Source organism: Castor canadensis, chromosome 1 (genome assembly GCF_047511655.1).
Source record: "Castor canadensis chromosome 1, mCasCan1.hap1v2, whole genome shotgun sequence".
Taxonomy (NCBI): domain Eukaryota; kingdom Metazoa; phylum Chordata; class Mammalia; order Rodentia; family Castoridae; genus Castor; species Castor canadensis.
Genome location: NC_133386.1, coordinates 5492775 through 5513852, shown reverse-complemented (window position 1 = coordinate 5513852; position 21078 = coordinate 5492775). Strand labels below are relative to the sequence as shown.

The 21078-nt window shown below is 40.0% G+C and overlaps 1 protein-coding gene across 2 annotated transcripts in view; it reads left to right on the top strand.

Annotated features, from left to right (window-relative positions):
- Positions 1-21078, top strand: part of Pacrg (parkin coregulated) — a 490523-nt gene that overhangs the window by 268941 nt on the left and 200504 nt on the right. The window contains exon 4 of one of the 2 annotated variants that reach the window (XM_074070865.1): positions 17973-18122. The exons of the other annotated variant lie outside the window; for it this stretch is intronic. Coding sequence (XP_073926966.1) covers positions 17973-18122 — 150 coding nt within the window. The remainder of the gene's footprint in view (positions 1-17972; positions 18123-21078) is intronic. 2 annotated transcript variants of the gene reach the window in all.

The window sequence follows — 21078 nt, the reverse complement described above, 5'->3', positions numbered from 1 at the left end:
AAGAGGGCGACAAGCCAAGGTGAGGTGACTTTCAAATTTGTTTGATCTGTATTTGAAGACACAGAAATGAATTAAGAAAGAAGTGATGCGTTATAAGGACAAAACTGACAGTCTACACATGGTAGAGGTCATTTGCTGACGACTGAAAACATTATTAAGAACTCATAAACCTGATTTGTCAGGGAAAATTAACTAAATATGAATTTGATAATTTAAGGTTCCAGCAGCCGGGATGATTTATCTTGGTGGATCTTGTTGCTTGGCTGCCTGGGCTTTTGTTATTGTATACTGATGCTGAGTCTAATTCTGCTTCTTTCCTCTCAATCTATGTCACTAAAAGCCAAACTTTTCTCAGGAAGAAATGCTGGTTAACCATGCAAGACCATGCACAGTTCCAGCACGCTGTGCAAAGCATCATGTGCATAAGCTAAGTCTTTCGGGTAGAATTCTGGTATGAAGCTAATTGATGGAGAAGCAGGCTGATGTGCGTAATCGGCAGAACACATAGCTCTGGGTGCACCTTATTTTCAAACCATATTATTAGTGTAATTTTCACTTTATCCAGGGGCAGAAAATTAACCTCACCATCACCAGCTAGCAGTTCTAATTAATCTCCACGAAGGCAAAGTAAAAGAGATAAACTCAACTGTGAGGCAGAGAGCTGAGATTACCTGGCCCCATCCCTACCCCAATCTGGGACTGACCTCAACAAATTAGAAAGCAATAATGCTAGGACGAGAAAGGGACACAGTAGTGGCGCTAGGGGTTCCCAAATGAGCAAAAGGGAAGAATACATTTTCTTTTTTCCTCCTGCTCCCTCATTCAAGACTCAAGGTTTACCTAGCGTGGTGGCTAGCATGCGCCTACAGTTCCAGCTACTTGGGAGGCTGAGATGGGAGGATCACATGAGCTCACAAGTTCAAGACCAGCCTGAGCAACACAGTGAGATCCCCATCTCAAAAATGAAAGATGACCCTAAAGTTTCGTAATAATCGAAACAGCATACACTACCTGCACTCCATTTCTGTTTGCTTCCTCTTTCTGATTACCAACTTCTTGAGCTATTTTGGGTAGAATTCCTCCAGATCTGTCTCCACCTAGCAGAGCAACCAATAGAGTGTCAGAATCTGTGCATATTAAATTCAGGAGTGGATTCAAACAGTGGTCAAGAAGACAGAGAAGGGCAAGAGAAACCTACAAACCGTGTCTTCTTTGCTAAAAGAAACAAGAACAACACCATAGCTTCAGGGGACCATTTGGGGAAAAAAAAATCTCTACGTACAGGGAAGGAGATATCTTATTCACTTAGAGGAAAGGAATACCTCAACAACTTTTAGTATTGGAAGCAGAAGAAACTTGTACAATCTTCTTTGAAATTCTCAGGATTCAAAAATATGTGGCCTCTGTGAAACAGAAGACTGGACTCAATGCAAATAAGCTACTTTAAATAGGATGATGAAAAGTAAAAGGGCCAGAATAGACCTGAAATCTCCATAGAGGTATAGAGAGAAGGCAGCAGTCTTTAGACTGTCTCAGAAAAGAATATTAAAAAAAGAAGAAGAGAAAGGAGAATAAATGGAGGATCTAAGACTCAAACAGAAGCTGCAATTATGTATTTCCAAGAGGAAGTATCAGACAACAGCCAATGGAGAGGTTAATAAAAGATATTTCCTGAGAGGAAAAAGAACTCTTATGAGTAGAAGAGGCTTACTGTAGTCTAAAGAAAATCACTGAAAGAGGCCCATGCCAAGGTATAGTTTACCAAATAAATAAACAAATAGCATCAAAGAAAAGCCCTTCAAACATATGGCAGGTGATAGAAGACTGCACACCAAGAAATAAAAAAAAACTGGGCTAAACTTCTTGCAGCAGAAAATCCCAGACAACATAGCACTGGTTGGGGGTAGGGGGAGAACCATCCCAGGTACTGTTTCATCCCAGTCCAGGGAGTAAAACAGTCTATGAACCCCAGAACTTCAGCATCCACCTTCCTGTACATAGCTTACCGAGGATACACCCCAACTCCAAGAAGGTCAAGCAAGTGCAGAGCCCTAACTGAAGATGTTGTAGGTTAAAAAATGGGGAACACTGGAAGAGTCAGTACACCTAGACTTCTGTCTAAAGAGTTGACAGAAGAATTTCAAAACTGTATGAGCGATCAATTATTTTGTGATAGTGACTCTAAAAACCTAGAGAGACTGCAGTCTAAGCCTTCAAAGTCAGTAGAGAAGATCAGCCATTTAAGCAGTGGCTATGTGTTAAAAGGACAAAAATTAAGTAGTCAGCAAGGAAGTACCAAGAACCAGAGCACAAAATGAGATGAAGAATGTGAAACCAACTGTATCAGCTATGAAAATTAACTTTCAAATCAGTTATATTCAAACTGAATATAAACTTATTTATTAAAATATTAGTAATTAGTAATATTAGTAAAATATTAATAAATTCAAAAATGAAAGATATATTGGGACAAATGTTTAAAAGGCAGGTGAACTTAATGCAAAGAGGTTTCAAATATGTAAAGAGGATCGATTTATATTGATTAAATATAAATAGATAAATGAAAAAGGATTTAATCATTATGGCTTTCTATGTATTAGCATCTAGGACATCACATTTGAGAAATAATCAGCTGCTTATACTGATATTTTCTGTCTCTGGAGGAAGAGTAGACTTCTTTATCATTTTTCTTGTTAGGACACTTAGTTTGCAGGGCTGCCAACCACCTTGTACAAGTTTGATTGCATTCCACTCATTTTGATGGTAGGTTTTTCCTTTGCACTGTATAATAAATATTTTGTATTATATTTTTGATTTATTCCTTGATTTGAAATATTACATTAAAATATCTTAATATTTTGGCATTTAGTTTGTATTATGATTTAATTGGTATTTATTGCTTTGTGAGGAGAGAATGTAGCCTTCCCTGTAATTACATTTCATTTCTTGAAAGAGACTCAGGTTTCCATTGGGCTCTAAGAAATGATCATGGTATCATTATTCCCTAGAGGAGGAAAAGGAAGGACATCCTTGATACAGGATCGATTTTAATACAGACGTGTTCTTTCAAATGTGTTGGCATTATTAAAGTCACTTACACATCGCTTCTGTTTTCATGAAAAGATTATGTAAGTTTCCGTCTATAACAACAGCCAAGCCACCACATCTGGTGTCAATCTGAGAGCCTCCATGGGCTTGAGAGTTTTCTGGGCCTCCCACAGCCCTAGGAAGCAGGTACAAAACCCTACCCCTCAGGTGACAGAACTGAGGCTGTAGGAGACACGTCCAGGGCACAGCTTCCAGATGGTGGAGTCAGCCTCTAAACCACAGCTGGGTGCCCGGGCTGTACCTGCTGCTGCACATCACATGCTAGGCACACACAGAACACTGCAAAGATTAACCAAAGCTCAGGCCCTAAGTCTCAAGAAATATCAAAGGATGGAAATTATACAAAACACATTAAATAATCACAATGCAGCTTATGTTAGAAATCTACCTTTAAAGCAATAACTAGAACATTTTTGTCTCTTTGAAATTAAGACATACATTTCTAAATAGCCCATGGGTCAAATTAGAAGTCACAATTAAATTAGAAAGTATACGGACTACACAATAACAAAAATACTACATGAAAATTACATTAAAATACAAAAAATGAGATTACCAAAATTATATTAATATATTTGCTACATGATGTGGTAAAAACATTATTTAGAGAGCCAGAAGTAGTGGCACACACCTGTAATCCCAGCTGTCAGGAGGTGGAGGCAGGGAGAGCATGAGTTTAATGCCAGCCTGTGCTACAGAGTGCAACTCTGTTCCTTGTCTCAAAACAATAATAATAATAATAAATCTAGAGAAAATATGTAGTATTTCAAGGAAAAGAAAAGAATATAGCAAACTACATATCCCTCTTCATCAGTTGTAGAACACCTCAAGAAAGTCCAAAGAAGAGTAAATGTTAGGTTAAAATCATTGCATAAACAAAACAGAAAATAATGGAATTGAAGACTCAAAAACCAAATGTTTTTTTCCTTAAAATTACTTACAGAATTGATAAATATTTGATAAACTTAAAATAAAAAACACAAGAAGGCAGAAATAACCAATGTCAGCAATGAAAAAGGCAATAAGAAACACCAAACAAATCCTGCAGACACCGAAACTGCTCTGAGAAGATTTTGCACAGTGTTGATCCCAAATTTTCAAATTTTAATGAAAAAAATCAAGTTTTAGAAGATGCAACTTACCAAAGCCAACACAAGAGAAATGGAAAATAAGTTTAAATGTAAACGGTAATGTAGTAAATAAATAAATTAAATCATTAATTAAAATCCCTCACATAAACGCAGCTCAAGGGTCACATAGCTTCATTGGTTAGGTGTGCCAAACACTTAAAGAAAAAATTTCAAGGCCAGGCAGGGCAGTCACGCCTGTAATCCCAGCTACCCAGGAAGCAAAGATCAGGAGGATCATTGTTCAAAGTCAGCTGAGCCAAAAAGTTAGAGACCCCATCTCAACAAAATGACTGGGCATAGTAGGATACATCTGTTTTCCTGGCTATGAGGAGGCATAAGCAGGAGGACTGTGGTCCAGGCCGGCCCAGGCAGATAATGTAAAACCCTACCTTGAAAAATAGGTAAAGCAAAGAGCTAGGGGCGTGGCTCAAGTACCAGAGCAACTCCAAGGCCCTAAATGCAAGCCCCAGTACTGCCAAAAAATAAACAATCAGACCTTGTACAACTTTTCTCAGAAAATAAAAACCAGAGAATTCACATGCCAACTCATTTTATAAGCTTAGCATAACTTGGATACCAAACTTACAAACATTACAAAAACCAAAATTGCTAGGACGGTCTCACTCACAAACACCTTTGGACCTTTCCAAACAATATTACTAACAAATTGAATTCATCAATGTGTAAAAATGGTAATACCTCATGACAAAGTTGACTTTATTTCAGGAAAGTAAGATCAGCTTAACATTTAAAAGACTGATCAAGTTGGTGGCCAGGTATGGTGGGGCATGCCTGTAGTTCCAGCTACTGGGAGGCATAGGAAGCAGGGTAGTGATCCAAGGCTGATCCCAGGCAAAATAAGAGATCCTATCAGAAAAAGAACAAGCAAACAGAAGGGGGAGGGACTGAGGGCATGGCTCAAGTGGTAGAGCAGTCGCCTAGCAAGTACCATTCAGATCCCAATACTGCCAAAGAAAAAAAAGGACAGGAAGGAGGGAAGGGAGGGAGGGAGGGAGGGAGGGAGGGAGGAAGGGAGGAAGGAGGGAAGGAAAGGAGGGAGGGAGGGAGGAAGGAAGGAAGGAAGGAAGGAAGGAAAGGAGGGAGGGAGGGAGGAAGGAAGGAAGGAAGGAAGGAAGGAAAGAAGGAAGGGAGGGAGGGAGGGAGGGAGGAAGGAAGGAAGGAAAGAAGGAAGGGAGGGAGGGAGGAAGGGAGGAAGGAAGGAAGGAAAGGAGGGAGGGAGGGAGGGAGGAAGGGAGGAAGGAAGGAAGGAAAGGAGGGAGGGAGGGAGGGAGGGAGGGAAGAAGGGAGGAAGGAAGGAAGGAAAGGAGAGAGGGAGGGAGGAAGGGAGGAAGGAAGGAAAGGAGGGAGGGAGGAAGAGAGGGAGGGAAGGAAGGAAGGAGGGAAGAAAGAAAGAAAAGAAAGAAAGAAAAAGAAAGAAACAAAGGCACTTTATAATATTAAAGGGTAAAAACCATATAATCATCTTAATAAATGGTTTAAAAGCACTTGAAGAACTCAACGTCTACTTACATAATTAATTACTTTGATTTGATGCTGACTTTATTCCCCTGCCATAATTTTCTGTTCCTCCCGGGATATCTTTGCTTCTGTGTGACCTCCTCTTCTGGTTTAGGAACAGTCTGTTCCTTTTTAGTGCAATCATCTCCGTGGGGCTGAGGAGCTCACATATGGGTTGCTCCAACAAGGAGCTCCACAAGTATGGCGGCACACCTTTGCACTTTGTTCACCAGATATGCTCAACAACCAGACAGTATGCATCTGGGCCACTGAGTTCAATGCTACTCTCTGCCTCCTTAAGCATGCACAGCAAAATGTGAGCACTCTTGGTGGCCACTGACTGTGTCCAGATGCAGTGTTTGGCCTGAGAGCACTCACCAGCTACACTGTTATAATCCCCAAATAGTGACATCTTTCAGATACACAGTGGCTGTTCAGATATGCATACCCTTAATGGCCTGGGCAGTTTCACAGTGTTCTTAAAGTGAGCACGAAGATTTCAACCTCTTCATTTGCTTGATTTGAGTTTCTGGGTCTATTTTCATAACTCGCCTCAAGCCACAAAGAGGAAGAGCCATTCATATTTTTAAAACAAAGAATTCTCTTAATCTCATAAAGGCAATTAAATCAAGTTGAACAAGGTAGGTTATGTTGCAATAATAACCTACCCCCCAAATCTCAGTGAGTTAAGCAGTGAGTGACTTAAAGTAATAAGGGCTGTTTTTCTAATGAGCCACTGCTTATTTCAGGTTAGAGGAGAGCTCTGTCCACTGCAGTGGACTGAGTGACGTGGCTGGTCACAGCCCAAAGGAAACCAGAGCACAGAAGGCAGTGAAACACTCCGCCCTGGAAGTGACAGGCTTCACTTTACTCACTTCTCATTAGCTAGACTTAGTCCAGGTGCCTTAACCTCAGCAGTGCCATAAAGTGCAATCCTACCTTGGATGTTAAGAAGATGTCTTAGAGCCTCTGGCTCCTTTTATCTTCCTCTGAAGAGTGTCAAGTCCAATTCTGGCCGTCAGTTAACCCGTTAGACACAGGCGCCCAGCTCTGTCTCCCCTGTGGTGGACAGCAGTGCAGGTTCTTTCATCTTCCTTCCTTTCATCTTCTCGCTTTCACTCATCATCCAGCTGTAATTCTGAAAAGTCAGCTGAAGCAGAGTGTGCATGGAGTTTTTTAGTTTACACGTTCTGTGGGTCTCTCCTTTCCTCCCTGCCAGGTCCCCTCCTCCTGTTTTCTCCCTACTCTGCCAACCCAGAACTCTCTCTTTTCACAACCCAAGGCACTTCCTTCCATTCCAGGCCTCACGCCTTAACTCTAAGGCATAAAACTTCCAGCTCACAAACATAGCCAAGCATGCTTCTGTCATTCAAGGGGAGACTCCCTCCAAGGTCTGCACACCTTAAACTCTCCAAGTGTCTTCACTGTCTGGGTGCTAATTCTGTCTCAACTTTACTTCTTACTATTTCCCTTGTTCTCCCTGTCTGTAGCAAAACTGGTTATGCCTCGAACCTGCTTTGCCTGTTGCTAGTTCTGTTCCTTTGCTCTCTTTGTCCCATCCTCCAATACCAAGCCTTAAGTGAGCCTCAAAGTCCAGCTCCTATGTTAATTGTTCTTAGTCTCTTCATAGTCTCCTTTCTACTCCCTATTCTCAACTCCTACCCTGTCCCTACCCTGTGTTCCCTCTCCTGCAGAACTTTGTGGCTTCCTCTCTGTGTCACTTAGAATATAATATTAGGAAGTGATTTGTCCCCACAAGTATCTAATGGATTGGCTTGTGCACAGGGGATGCATCAAAATATTTACAAAATTAATTTAATAAAGTGAATAAAATAAAATTTGTATTGGCGCCATCATCAAAAGTGGGAAGTGACCATTTGAGCCTGTCACCGTAGTATGTACTACATGAAACTACCTTCCAGGGATGGCTCGTCTGCCATCACAAATAAAGAGTGTAACAGGATAACGCTTTCTATTTACTGGAAGAAGTGGTGAGGGTAAATTTCTCCTTATTCATCTAAATTCTCCCTTGAGATTCTTTTGTTCACAGGCAGCAACATGCATTTGTGAGATGGCCTACTACAAGGAGAGGCGGCTCTGGCTGCTGAAGAAATATGGAAATAACCCTGGTCTACAAAGAGGAGGGACAGGAGACAGTGGCCTCATTAGGAGAGCTCTAATGAATTGAGGTCACCCCTCTACAATGGACAAGCATAGCTAAAGAAACCTGAGCAATAACAGTTTAAAAAGCAAAATATTCTGTTAGAAAACAACCAATGGAAAAAAATTAAAATGCACCAAGGAAGAATAAAATATGAGAGTCCATATTCACAATATAGAAATTGTTCTGAGACTTCCCTTTAATTAAGAAGAAGCAACTACAATTAAAATATGCTATCCTTTATTTATGGTCTAATAATTTCACTTATGCACCTTGAAATTTCCCAGGTACATTATTTTAAAAGTGATAATAGTCTATAAAAATAATAATGGTCCTTAAGAAGAGCAAATAAATTTTGTTGAAAATATGGAAAAGAGGTATTTTATTTAGGATTATTTAGGTTACAAGATACAAAAAAGAAAACCGATTCAAATTGTCTTAAATGGTAGAGTTTGCTGAGTAACTCACATAACTGAAAAAAATCCTTTCAGGTATAGTTTAATCCCATGGTTTGATATTGTCACTCTCTGCTGTGTCATCTTCAAACTGGCTGTCCTCTTGATCTCAGGGTGTTCCAAGGAGATCCTGCACCTTCATGCTTACTTTCACTCACACCCAGAAGAAAAAAGCAAAGCTCATTGTCTCCGTATATACAGAAAAAAACCAAAGATTTGCTGTGATGCCACCGGCCAAGCGCACGTGCGCAGCTGTTTCAAGGAGCCATGATCAAGGGGCAGAGAATGCGTGGACTCTGTTAGCCTGGGTCACCTAAGAGGTGAGAGGAGAGAAGAGCTGGCTTCCCAAATCGCCTGAGTCCTGAGACACTACATCAACTCTCCGTGCTCATCACCGCCTCCATCCAACTGCAGAGCAGGGCTCTAACCCTCCCGGTGGTCTGCGAGGGGAAGAGGCTGTGCTCCTCTGAAGCTGATGCATTTCAGGGCCTTCTCCTCACCCATGCTGACCTGAGTGGCTACGTTCCGTGAGAAATAGTTAATCTGAGATCTAGGCTGCATCTACCGCCAACTCAGCCTGTACCAGCCTATTCAAATGCCCAAGGGAAAATCCACAGCTATGAGGGAAGTGGAATCTGGAATCTTACAGCTCCAAACATCCATTTTCAGAGGAGTTACCTCCACCTTGTGAACCTTCAGAATGGACACTAAAGACCGCCTTTCTCCATTGCCGCTTTGAGAGCAAACGTGGCACATGAGAAAGGTGGGACCCGTATTCTAGTGCTGGCCCTATCACCTTCTGTGAATGGACTCATCTCCTTGAGTTCAGGAGATAAGTGCTTGTCTCTCTAAAAAAGGGAAATCAATACAAACCTCAGGTGCGACGAGGTGAGGTCATGGCCGTGTGCCCGGGCGTGAGCAACCACAGCCAGGTGGGGTTTGAAAGTCTGACCATCTGGTGGCTTCCAGTCCTCTGCCTTCCTCTCCACCCTTTTCTCTCACTTAGCCGTCCATCCCGTGCTGTCTTTCACTTCCGATGTCAATGTAGTCATACGACAAAAACCTGCGTCGCTCTGCATGAACTTATGTACAGAAATGATGCATCAAGCACAGTGGCAGCAATCCAAGGCCTCAGGAGTATCGAACATGTCACTTGTCAGGGCCAAGTGTCCTCTGAACCTCTGCGGAGGAATCAGAATCAGGCCTGGCTCTGTGTGAAGAAGGGAAATGAGAAAAAGCCATCCAACATGACGGTGGTAGCAAAGGTGACTGGAGTGGAAATTGCAGCCATCCATGCCAGAAAGGCACATGAGAATCAGAGAGAGAGAGAAAGAGAGAGACAGAGACAGAGACAGAGAGAAAGAGAGAGAGAGCTAAAATAAAAAAACCCAGCAAGGTGCACTTTCAAACTGAATTCACCATGCATGGATGGTCCCCTGCCTGTTATGAAGTAAATAAACGTCAAGGTGACGGCTCGATGTCTTACTTTATACAATGGGACTCGTATTGTTGTTGAATGAGCTAACGCATTTTAGCTTCTTAGCAGAGCACATGGTACACGTGAAGTGTTAGCATCATTCATTATCCTTTGGTTTAATTTTGGCAACTTTTCTACTTCCCCAGCTGAAACCTCGCACAGGGAATCTCCATTCTCCTCCCACTCTAGCCAGCGATAAGACTCCCTGTTTCAGAAAAGGCTGTAAAATCCAGCGTCATCTCTGACTTATTCCTTAAAAACAAGCCACTGATGCTCGGGACCCTGCAGGGGTGGAGGTTGCCTGCTAAAAGTCCATGCTAGATTCTGTGTCCACTGTGCAGCTTTGAACACGCCTCTTGAATACCCTCTAAGTCTGGCCCCATTGTGTACCAGGACTTGAGGGCAGGACCCCATGACCAATGACCAATGGAATTCTGGGAAGAGGAAACTAATGATGAGGAGAGCAGCAGACTTCAGGCTCATGCAAATTTGATCCCAGCTTGCCATTAATTAGCTGTGTGGTCTTGGGCCAATTAATTCTTTTAGCTCTTCCAGGTTGTGAAACCCATTGCCCAGGGATATTGTAAGGATTAACCAGATCATACAAATAGAGCCTTTAACACCAAATCAAGGTGGTAGTAAGAATAAATTATTATTTTTTACCTTCTTGATTTCCTTCATGATCATGCCTCTTAAATTCTTAACTTTGGAACATCAAAAAAAAAATGATGAATCTGGACTCTATAACATTCCTACACATACAGCAAAATATTAAATGAAACAGAGCAGATCAAATGCAGACCTCTGCAATATCCCACCAAGGACCCCAAAGGTTGATACCGAACCATCCATGTATGTTACTTGAATTCAGTTGTTCACACAGAAAAAAAAAAAAAGGGAACAAAAAAAACCCATCTCTCTTAAATCAGTCTGTGTCTTGCCTACAGGAATAGGCAGAGAGGCCGGGCCAGACGCCTTGTGAAATGTGCTAGCATGTGTGAGTTCAGCCTGGTTTGTCCTAATCCAGAGAGCTCAGTCAGATTTCTAGTAACCGCTGCTCTTTTTCTAGGTACTTCTGAGTCACTTGCTTAACTAATCAGTCCTAGAACTGCCGCACATATGATATCAGGCTTAGCAATGTGTAATTTTCAAACTCTTTCTTCGGGGAGCAAAGGGCTGATGCACCTTGGAAATTGGTCTGCTCATCCATTTTCGAGTCTTTATGCACAGCTCTCTATTGTCCTGTTTTGTGAAATGCCTGTGTGCATTCTATCCTTTGTGGCCATTACTTCTGACGGAAAGCAGAGGCAGTAGTTATGGAACTGTAGCTCTCAGAAGTAGTTCTACTTGAACAGGGGTTTGTCGTTTGCTTTGACTCAGAGAATGGTGGCAAGGCCAGCTCCTTCCTTTGGCTGTCACTTGTCATCCCACTCCTTCAAGATGAGCTGAGCCAGAAAGAGGAGCAGTCAGTGTGTGGACAGGTTTACTGTTGGTGACAAGTCAGTTGATGAGTATGTGGGAAATGCCTGGGCCCAAGCCTGGCTGCAGCAAGAGTGAAAAGGAGAGTGCTGCCCAAGTCTCCAGGTTTCCTTCTTCTGTGAAATAGAACCTGCTAGTGACTGCCTCACTGAGACCGTGTTAGTCACTGAATACTTTCACTTATTTAAACAAATAGTATTTATTATAGCAAAAATATCAAATGCAAAGAAAGGCCAAACACTTACCAAATGATAAATATATTCTGTGGTTCTAAAAGTCAGAATAAATTATTACCTGTTGAAAACTAGAAAAAAAAAAAGCTAACCACTTGTAATGACCAAGATTTGATGGAGAAATCTGAATTTCATATGATGGGATGAGGGCCTAAATCAATGCTCTGTTTAAATGTGACATTTATTTCAATGAAGAGAAAACAATAAGTTAAAGAAAAATTGTATCCCTTACTATAGAGCCACACCACTTACACCATATTCATATTAGTTGTTCTGAACTTATAATGCTTTAATTGAGCAAAATGTAAGAAATCAAGCAATGTCATACTCATTTCTATAGCAATTGATTTCTGTTATGGGAGGAAAAAAATCTATAATTTTGCAACCTAGTTTGATTTGAAAACATTTTGAATTTATTCTACTTTGTAGATCAGTAAAGGGTATGGTTTGTGCCCTGCAACAAGCAAATTTATAACAATTTCAATCTATTAGAATGTGATATTGGGTCCAATAACCTCAACTATTAATTAAATATTTTGACTTCAGGAAATATAATACTTAAAATCCTTGAAGACATCCTTAGTAGACAAAGTCATTCAGACAGAAACCCCGTCAGACAGTGCCAGGGACTGGAGAAGGGGAATGGGGAGTCTTTGCTTAATGAGTACAAAGTTTCTGTTGGGAGTTTGGGAACATTTTTGGAAAAAGATAGTTGTATAGCATTGCACATGTAATTCACTAAATTGCACACTTACAAATAATTAAATAGCTCATTTATATTATATGTATTATACAGTTAACAATAAATCTTTTAATATATAAGAGTGATAAAAAATTAAAATATTTACTCTCAGCACAATGATGCTATGTTTTGTAGACATCCTAACCTCTATCCTAACACCAAAAATAGGAGGTGGAATTTTATAAAGCAAAGACAAATTTAACAATGTTTTTGATAGCATAATTACTTACGGAATCCAACTAAATTCACTCAAATCCAGTTAGATCAGTAAGGGAATTAGGTAGCTACCCAGTTAAAGGTAAGCACATAAAACTCATATGTTTTCATGTGAATATTATCAAGAATATTTAGAAAGTATATTGGATAAAATTATCTTACAAAAATAAGTATATAATTCTTTGAATAAATCTAACAACTATGTAGCATCTATATGAAAAGTTTTCCTGAGAAACCTGATACAACAAAAAAAAATTGAAGCAGCACACTTCCTAAAAAGAGTCAGTGGTAAAGAAGATAATCGTCCTCCAAATTACTCTTCACATTTACTGGAATGTTTATCAAAGTGCCAAGCATTTTTTAAACTTGATCAAATTATTTTAAAGTTTGTTCTCAATAATTAAAGGTTAAAAATAATCAAGAAAATTTTAATAAGGGGTTTGAATTCTAAGACATTAAACCGTAATGTTACAGCCGGGTGTACTGGTGCACATCGATAGCTCCAGCACTCAGAAGGCAGAGGCAGGAGGATCATGAGTTCAAGGCCAGCTGGGACTACATAACGAGACCCTGTCTTAATAAAACAAACAAGAAAACAAAGTTGCAATCACGAAGTGTAGTGCTTAATACTAAGGAGTACACTGTGTTGACAACCTTTTAATAGATGTTTTTTAAAAGTACGTGATTTTTAAAGGAAGTGCTACACATAGAATAGTTTCTATTGTTAGCGTCTAATCCTGTACATTTCCAGTGTTGTCTTCTTTATGACTTACTTCCTTACTCACTTATGTCTCATGAGAATTTTCTTATTTTTTAAAGTTTTCCCTATTAGAAGACTAATAACTTTGCTGGACGTGGTGGTGTACGCCTATAATCCCAGCTCTTAGGAGGAAGGGATCAAGAGGATCTCAGTTTGGGGCCCAGCAAAAAGTTAGCAAGACCCTATCTCAAACAATAAGCTGGCATGGTGGTTCACCTCTGTGATCCCAGCTACTCTGGAGGCCTAGGTAGGAGGATCACCGTCTGAGGCCAACTCAGGCAAAAACATGAGACTTTATCTGAAAAATAACTAAAACAAAAAAAGGGCTGGGAGCATGGCTTAAGTTGTAGAGCACATATTAATTGCTCATTAATTCTCATTTGTTAATTAATGCACTGCCTGCTCATATCCTTAGCCCATTTTTAGTGAGAACAGTTATTCTTTTATTGGACTGTCATAGCTATTTGTGTATTAAGGACATTAACATTTACAGCACATGTCAAAAATATTTTTTAGAGTTCATTTGCTTTCATATTGTTTGGTGTTTCTGGTTATAAAAAAAGAACTAGTGGAAATATTTCCATCTTTCTTGCAAATCACATGTAATAGTAGGAAATGTTCCCACTTTGCAAACTATCATAGCAATAATGGATTTTAGACCTGAGAAAATCACACGTGTACTTTATAACCATTTAAGATGAATAAATTTCACCACTTTGACTTCAAATTATTTTTTCCTCATTCTTCACAATTTCTCTATATCTGCAAGCTGTGTCTTGTTGATTGCACTTGAAGGCAGTGAGCGGTACCATCAAAATCCAATTTTCTCAGTAGAGCGGCTACATAACGTCAGAAGATGCCTCACGTTAGACCTTTTTCAAAACCTTAACTCTTGAGTTCAAAGTCTTCACTTATTTCTTGACAATAGCTTTCAGGCCCATCAACACAAGAATAAACACATTTCTTCTCTTTCAAGCCACAGAATCATATTCTCTTTGTATCTGTTAACATACTTTTTCAAAGGAAAAAAACTTTGTTTCACTCCAAAAAAAAAAAAAATCATCTTTCTTTAATTCCATTGGGACAGCAAGAACAAAAAGACTTCCAACTTAATGTTATACCTAAATTCCTCAAGAATGAAAAAGAAAAATACAGGAACCGAAGTGGAAATGGACAGTATGAAAATAATACAAGCCCTCTTACTGAAGTTAAGGGGTTTTTATGGTACCACCCGACTTTATCTCACAGCCACTGTGGAGATTTTAAAGCCATTACCTAGTTGTCTAGGAGGACTTAGCACTGTATTCCGGATGACTTTAAGAGGAACAGTTCATGAATTTCAGTTGTCAGTCGTCAGCCTAATAACATTTCAGTAACATTAGTCACAGCCATGTGGGTTAATTCAGCCAAAGGTGCAATGAAAGTATTTGTTAATAGCAATAAATCCACATTGAGAGAGATCATTAATGGACACCCTAAGTGATCAAGTAGCTATCCATGTAGAGATAAACCTAGTAAAAAAAACCAGTGTTGGAATTGTTCATATATGTATATGAAGCTTGTTCCTTAATTGGTATATTCCATGTGGCAAAACTCTAGACTGGGAGGAGATGGGTGCACTCACTGTTCATCGCAAGCTATGGAGTGCACACACTAAGGGAAGAGCATAAGACACTTCAGCCACCAAAGCCCTTCAAAGACCTTTTATGGGTTCCTCTACCTGTGTCTTTATAGTATCAACAGAAGCCTTTCTTGACAAAAGCCAAATCCCACAAATTTGAATGAGAACTATGTGTATTCAATTGTAGATTGATTTTTGATATAAAGAACATATCCATGTGCTGTGTTTCCACATCTCATCTTTCCTCGTTACGCAGTTCCTCAAGCATTTAGCTAGATGTGGCTGTGAGTCCTTTTCAAGGAGTGAGGCGGGAAGAATGAACAGAGTAAAACACGCCCATTTTAATTACAAACATATAGAGACACTCAGTGTTGTGAACTGTCTCAAGAGTGATGATTCAGTGCTGACACCCAAACACACTGGACTTTGCAGAGAGACGTTTTGAAAGAATGTCTTCTGCCCACAATCCTTACAACAGCTCTTCTGCTGGCTCCCAGTTCTCTTCTGGTAAACTGAGATAGCTTGCGAGGCAAGGTTCAATAACTCTGAACTTCCTGGAAAGACAAAACAACTCTTAGATCCAGTGAACCCAGAAAAAGAGCCTGTGCAATTCACTGCATGCCCTTCCTCCTCTCCACCTGCTCTGAAGTTCTGTCTCATTGCTACAGCTTTTACACTAAATTATAGCATTCTATTTTTAGTTGTTTTCAGAAGATTCAGTATGGCCCACAAAGTGTCTAAATGCTGTAATAAGAAGCCATCTTGTTGCCAAGTTCTGGGGTTATATTCAGGTGGCTCCCTGAGCTAAGGCTGACCATCTGTATTCATTACATTTGTGTTCACTTTCAAACCGTGCAATAATGTAGTCCTGACTGGACCAGAAGTTGTGGGGCTGCTTTGAAGTGCTTTCATGCACCAATCCCTAGTTGTGGAGGAGGGAAAATGACCCCTACTATATTTTTACAAACTTCCACAGGAAATAGCTATAAAACCACTAAGTGATATTTTATACTCTTGGACTTTTAACTAAGGATTTAGTTTAATTCAAACTTACTCTGAATGTCTTCCTTGTGTCTGCCTAGTTTGTCCTTTATTCTGTAGGATATGGGACAGGGAACTCTGAGTCCTGTGGTATACAGACCCAGACCAGAGGAGAGGAGGGGAGGATGGTGAACCAAAACTAAAAGAGAGAAGGGGAAGATGGAGATCCAGACCAGAGGAGAGGAGGAGAAGATGGTGAACCAAAACTAAAAGAGAGAAGGGGAAGATGGAGATCCAGACCAGAGGAGAGGAGGAGAAGATGGTGAACCAAAACTGAAAGAGAGAAGGGGAAGATGGAGATCCAGACCAGAGGAGAGGAAGGGAGGATGGGGAGCCAGACCAGAGTAGAGAAGGGGAAGATGGAGATCCAGACAAGAGAAGAGAAGGGGAAGGTGGAGACCCAAAGGAGAGGAGGGGAAGATGGGGACCCAGACCAGAGGAGAGGAGGGGAGAATGGAAAGCCAGAACAAAAAAGAGAGAAAGAGAGGATGGAGACCCAGACCAGAGAAGAGAAGGACAGAATGAAGACCCAGGACCAGGAGAGAAAGGGTGAGAATGAAAAGAAAAGCACAAAGTTAAGGATACTGCAATGCTGAATTTGAAGATTTTGCAACCTGGGAATGTGAGAAATGAGAAGCAGGTTTTGAGCTCATGTGACTTGGAAATTGGCCAGGTTGCATCATTCGTAAGTATGAGGAACCCAGAAAAAGGAAAGCTCAGAGAGAGTCATGCCTTTGGTGCACACTGAATTGAAAGTGGAGAAAGATGAGGCTGCTGGAAATTGTTCAAGAATAATGCTCTTCTTCTTGATCTCAGTCATCAGAGCATTAGGCCTTTTTGAGAACCCGCTGCTGTTGCCTCTCCACAATGACACACTTCAAGCTCATAGCCAACCATTCTCATTAGGAAGTAGCATATCTTAGAAGTTAGAGTATTTGGCTCCTTTTTTGGAGAAGTCTATCAGTCCCCACCTCTGGTCTCTATATAGATCTTCTGCTTAAATCATTTGAATTTAGTCATCTTTTTATGCTGGAACTTGAACACAGTGCTTGCTAGGCAGGCACTCTACTACTTGAGCCACACTACAAATACTTTTAGCTTTAGTTTATTTTTCGGATAGGGTGCATTTTGTCCAGGGCCAGACTCCACCCATAGTCCTCCTACCTCCAACTCCAGAATAGCTGGTATTATAGACATGCACCACTATTTCTGGCTCTAAACTTAGAAAGCAAATAATAGGCTGCCATGATCAAGGAAACTGGGGCCAGGAACATGTCTGCATGGCCAGGTTCATACAGCCAGCATCCTGATTCCCAACGCTCTGCATCCCTGCTCAAATAAATGGCACCTTTCAGCCCCTGTAGAGTAAGGCCTACTAGGCAATCTGCCATCTCTTGGCCTTTCTCTGCAGTACAGCTCGTTGCTTTGCACTCAGAACTGTTCTTTAAAATTGGTCGAATTACTTTGGTCTCACAACATTTTATTGCTGACTCTTTAACTGAACACTCACCAACCTTGCTTTTCTTCTCTACTTTCTTGAGAACCTGTATATAGTCACTTCATGTTCACCTCTACTAAGAATATTCTCGATGCTCAGCACTCCTTCCCAAACACAGATTTGCCCCATGGCAGAGGCTTTAAGGACAGCAGAAATTGCTCACTGGAAGAGATCATTGCATAAAGATGGATATATTGCCAACCTGCAGAAGTGACACTAAGTGATCTCTAACCTTCTGTGGCAGCTGTCCTTCTGTTCCCTCTCAGACCTGTAGCCTCTTCTCTGAAGGGAAAATGAGCTGCATTCTTGGGGTCGGTGAGGAGCCAGCTCACATGGAATGGTGAGGAGGGAATAAGTCGTATTCACACAAGAAGCTTCACAGTGCTGGGTCAGTCGTGCCCTGTCAGAGCTGTAATAAGAAGGTCCCCAGCAGAGCATCGTGTGATTAAATGCATCCAAGGCGCAATTGCACCTCAACTCTGTAGAACGCATGCTTAGTGTTTTCTACTTGTCCATTTTTTCCTGCCTTCTAGATGCCTTGAATCTCCGAAACCGGCAGGTCATCTGTGTCACGCTCAAAGTCCTCCAGCATCTGGTTGTGTCAGCTGAGATGGTGGGCGAGGCTTTGGTGCCCTACTACCGTCAAATCCTCCCTATTCTGAACATCTTTAAGAATATGAATGGTGAGTCATCCCACAAGCCAAATCGTCCTTAAAGCCCTCAAATAAGGGTGTGGTCCAAGTCGAGTTCATGAGCAGCCCCCTGAGGATTTACCATCGCCTGTAAACCGCGTCCCATTTGGAGAGCCACACAGCCACTCCCTCCCTTCGCCCGTGACTCCCAAGGGAAAGAAGAATTAACAATTTCATTTATTCCCCCTCACGCATGCGGGAGCACTGGAGCACTTCTCCAAGCTTCCAGTCATTAAATTGGAAAGGTTTTAATAGTCTTTGAATACACTAGTAGGTTTTGAGTTTGTCTTTTTCTTAATAGAGGGTTTACCTTTAAATACTTTCTGCTAAAATTTGAGGCAGCTTCTTAAAAACTGATTTAAGATGAATTCCTAAAAGCACTATCGAAATCTGGTTTTGAGAATCTTAATATTTTCTCTCCCAGTTCAGAAAAATGAAATTTTTCTTATTTCATACTTACTATTTAATAACTTGTAATTAATAACTTACATTACTCGTGGATGGTGAGTACTGATTAAAACATAGATGCCGGTATATTTATTACTTTAAAAAATGTTACTCTACAAGCTTTGGAACACAGATAAGCTCAGATGAGTCTGTTTACGCTACAAAGATATTTAACAAGTGTTTGGCGATCTCTTGGCAGACATGGATGTACGTCTGTTCATTGCACTGTGATTTTCTTTCAACTCTGTGAATCTAATTTTCTTGTTGCTAACTTTGAAGTTCGGTACGTCTCATATGCATGGGATACATCAACATTTGAAGTTACTTCCTGACAGCCATGCAAATAAGTTGGTAATTTAGTGGAATGCTGCGTCAACATTTTACAACATGATCTGCTCATTGTAGATCAAGAAAAGAAAAATCAAACACAAAGTTGAGTGTATGGCAGCTCCTACACAAACAAATCCTTTGTTTGGAATCACTGTTTTTATATTATAATTAAATTGCTATTAAGTCTGCTTCAGTAAGGACTCTTCAGGAAATTATGGATTTCTCAGAAACTCTTTTGCTATCTTTCAATAGTGGGAGCTAATTATATGTTTAATACTATACTATTTAGCAGGAAGGACTTCAAACTGAGGCTATAAGGATTCAGGAAGGCTGTAAGGAAGGGAGTTGCTATCTACCTCAAATCATCTGAAGAGCTATGGTTTGTGTAAATATTAAGGCAAAAAGGTTATTCTTTGAGAAATTGAAAGTGGGTTTTAGTAGTTGAGTCTCTAACTGTCCAAAGTTAGTAACAGAATTCCTACTTTATAGAAAATACTTATCTGAATATTCTTCATTCATAATTCATGTTTTTTCTATATAGCAGCACCAAATATCCATGCAGTTTTAGAAAGACTCCACATGTGTACATTGTTTAATTAAGATTTGTAAAAAAAAAAGTTCCAAGTTTATTAATTATATTTAGATTCTAGTTAACTTGAGGGAGGTAGAGATAAGAAATGAAGATTTGGGGGAGCAGGGAGAAAGAGAGAGCGAAGACTTATTTAAGAAGAATCAGATAATGGCTATCCCCTGAAGTCTTAGTTAAGATTTATGAAGTGTATGATTCACAAATATTTCCTCAATAACCTTCATAGAAGCCTACAGGTTAGGTTCTGTTGTTATTGCAGGTGCTGTTGTAAAGCTAGCATTTCTATAGCTTTTCTCCAGGGTGAACATTGGCTTCTGAACTTGATCATCAGGGAAGATGACCCCACCTCTCCTCTCTTGCTTAAGCATCTAGGGGTAGTTACCACTACAACAATGGGCTCATGCTGGTATCCCATGGTACATTATGGAACCTAAAGCCAAGCATTGTTTTGTATCCTTGTACAAAAGAAGAAAATTGTGATGCTCAACAGACAACTAGACTCCTCCATACCAAACCTTCAAGGAACAATACAGCTGTCATAAAGACAGACCTATCTAGACAGCTCTAGTCTATTGCTTTCTGATTATACCTTGTCTTTAACTCTGTCATTCGTAAATGTTCATATATTTAACAAAGGAAGTGGTTGGCTTTAGGAATATATCCTTAGCAATTGTTCATCGTTGTGGAAAAGTGAAATACTACAATCCTCAATAGGTCCCAAACACAGCTAACTCGTTTGGAATTCATCAGGAATTCTCTGTTCAAACTATTTTTCTGCCTAATATTTTCTGACTTTTGTGGGGGAAAATATTACTTTTAGCTTAATTTTCTCCTAAATATTACTTTTAACTTTTATCTTAGACGCCTGTCACTACTGTGCCATGATGTAGTTTGCTTTATTTTCAGAGGGTTCTATTACAAAATTGGACCATTCTAGCCATGAAATTTATTCCTCATGGCTATGTTATCCTAGGTCCAGTTCCGCCAGAAAAAGCTCATCACAGGATTCCCAATTATATCAATATTTTCACTAGAAAAATAATTTAACTTTAAAAGTATTTTAATGAATCCTAGCTCATGGTTATAGATATTATTCATAGTCCCAGAACCACAATTCTTTTTTATTTAAATGTCTTTAGTACCAAATATAATTATTTTACTTAAGCAAATGTCTTTAGTAACAGATACAATTATTTATAATTAAAATCACACTAGAAATTTGCAGTATATAGCATTAGGAAAAAGAAAAACCTAAAATTCAATGTATTTGAGAGAACGACGTCACACTTCTCTATTTCCTCTTTTTCCTACTTGTCTTTTATGTAAATCAATGTCTTGTTAAACTCAGATTCAAACACTTTTCCTTTAAGTCCCGCTGCCAATCCTTTTGAGAATGAGAGGAGATATAAATGACAGAAAGGAAGAATGAAATAAGATATTCTTTCAGCTGTAGTGACCCTGCCCTTCTGTCTGTCCGCGTTACCTTAGTTCTATTGTCTGATCTTTTTTTTTTTTTTACAGTGTCTGTCCTATTTTAATGTTAAATGAACTTTCTCTGAAATGAGCAGTGGGGGCTGAGAA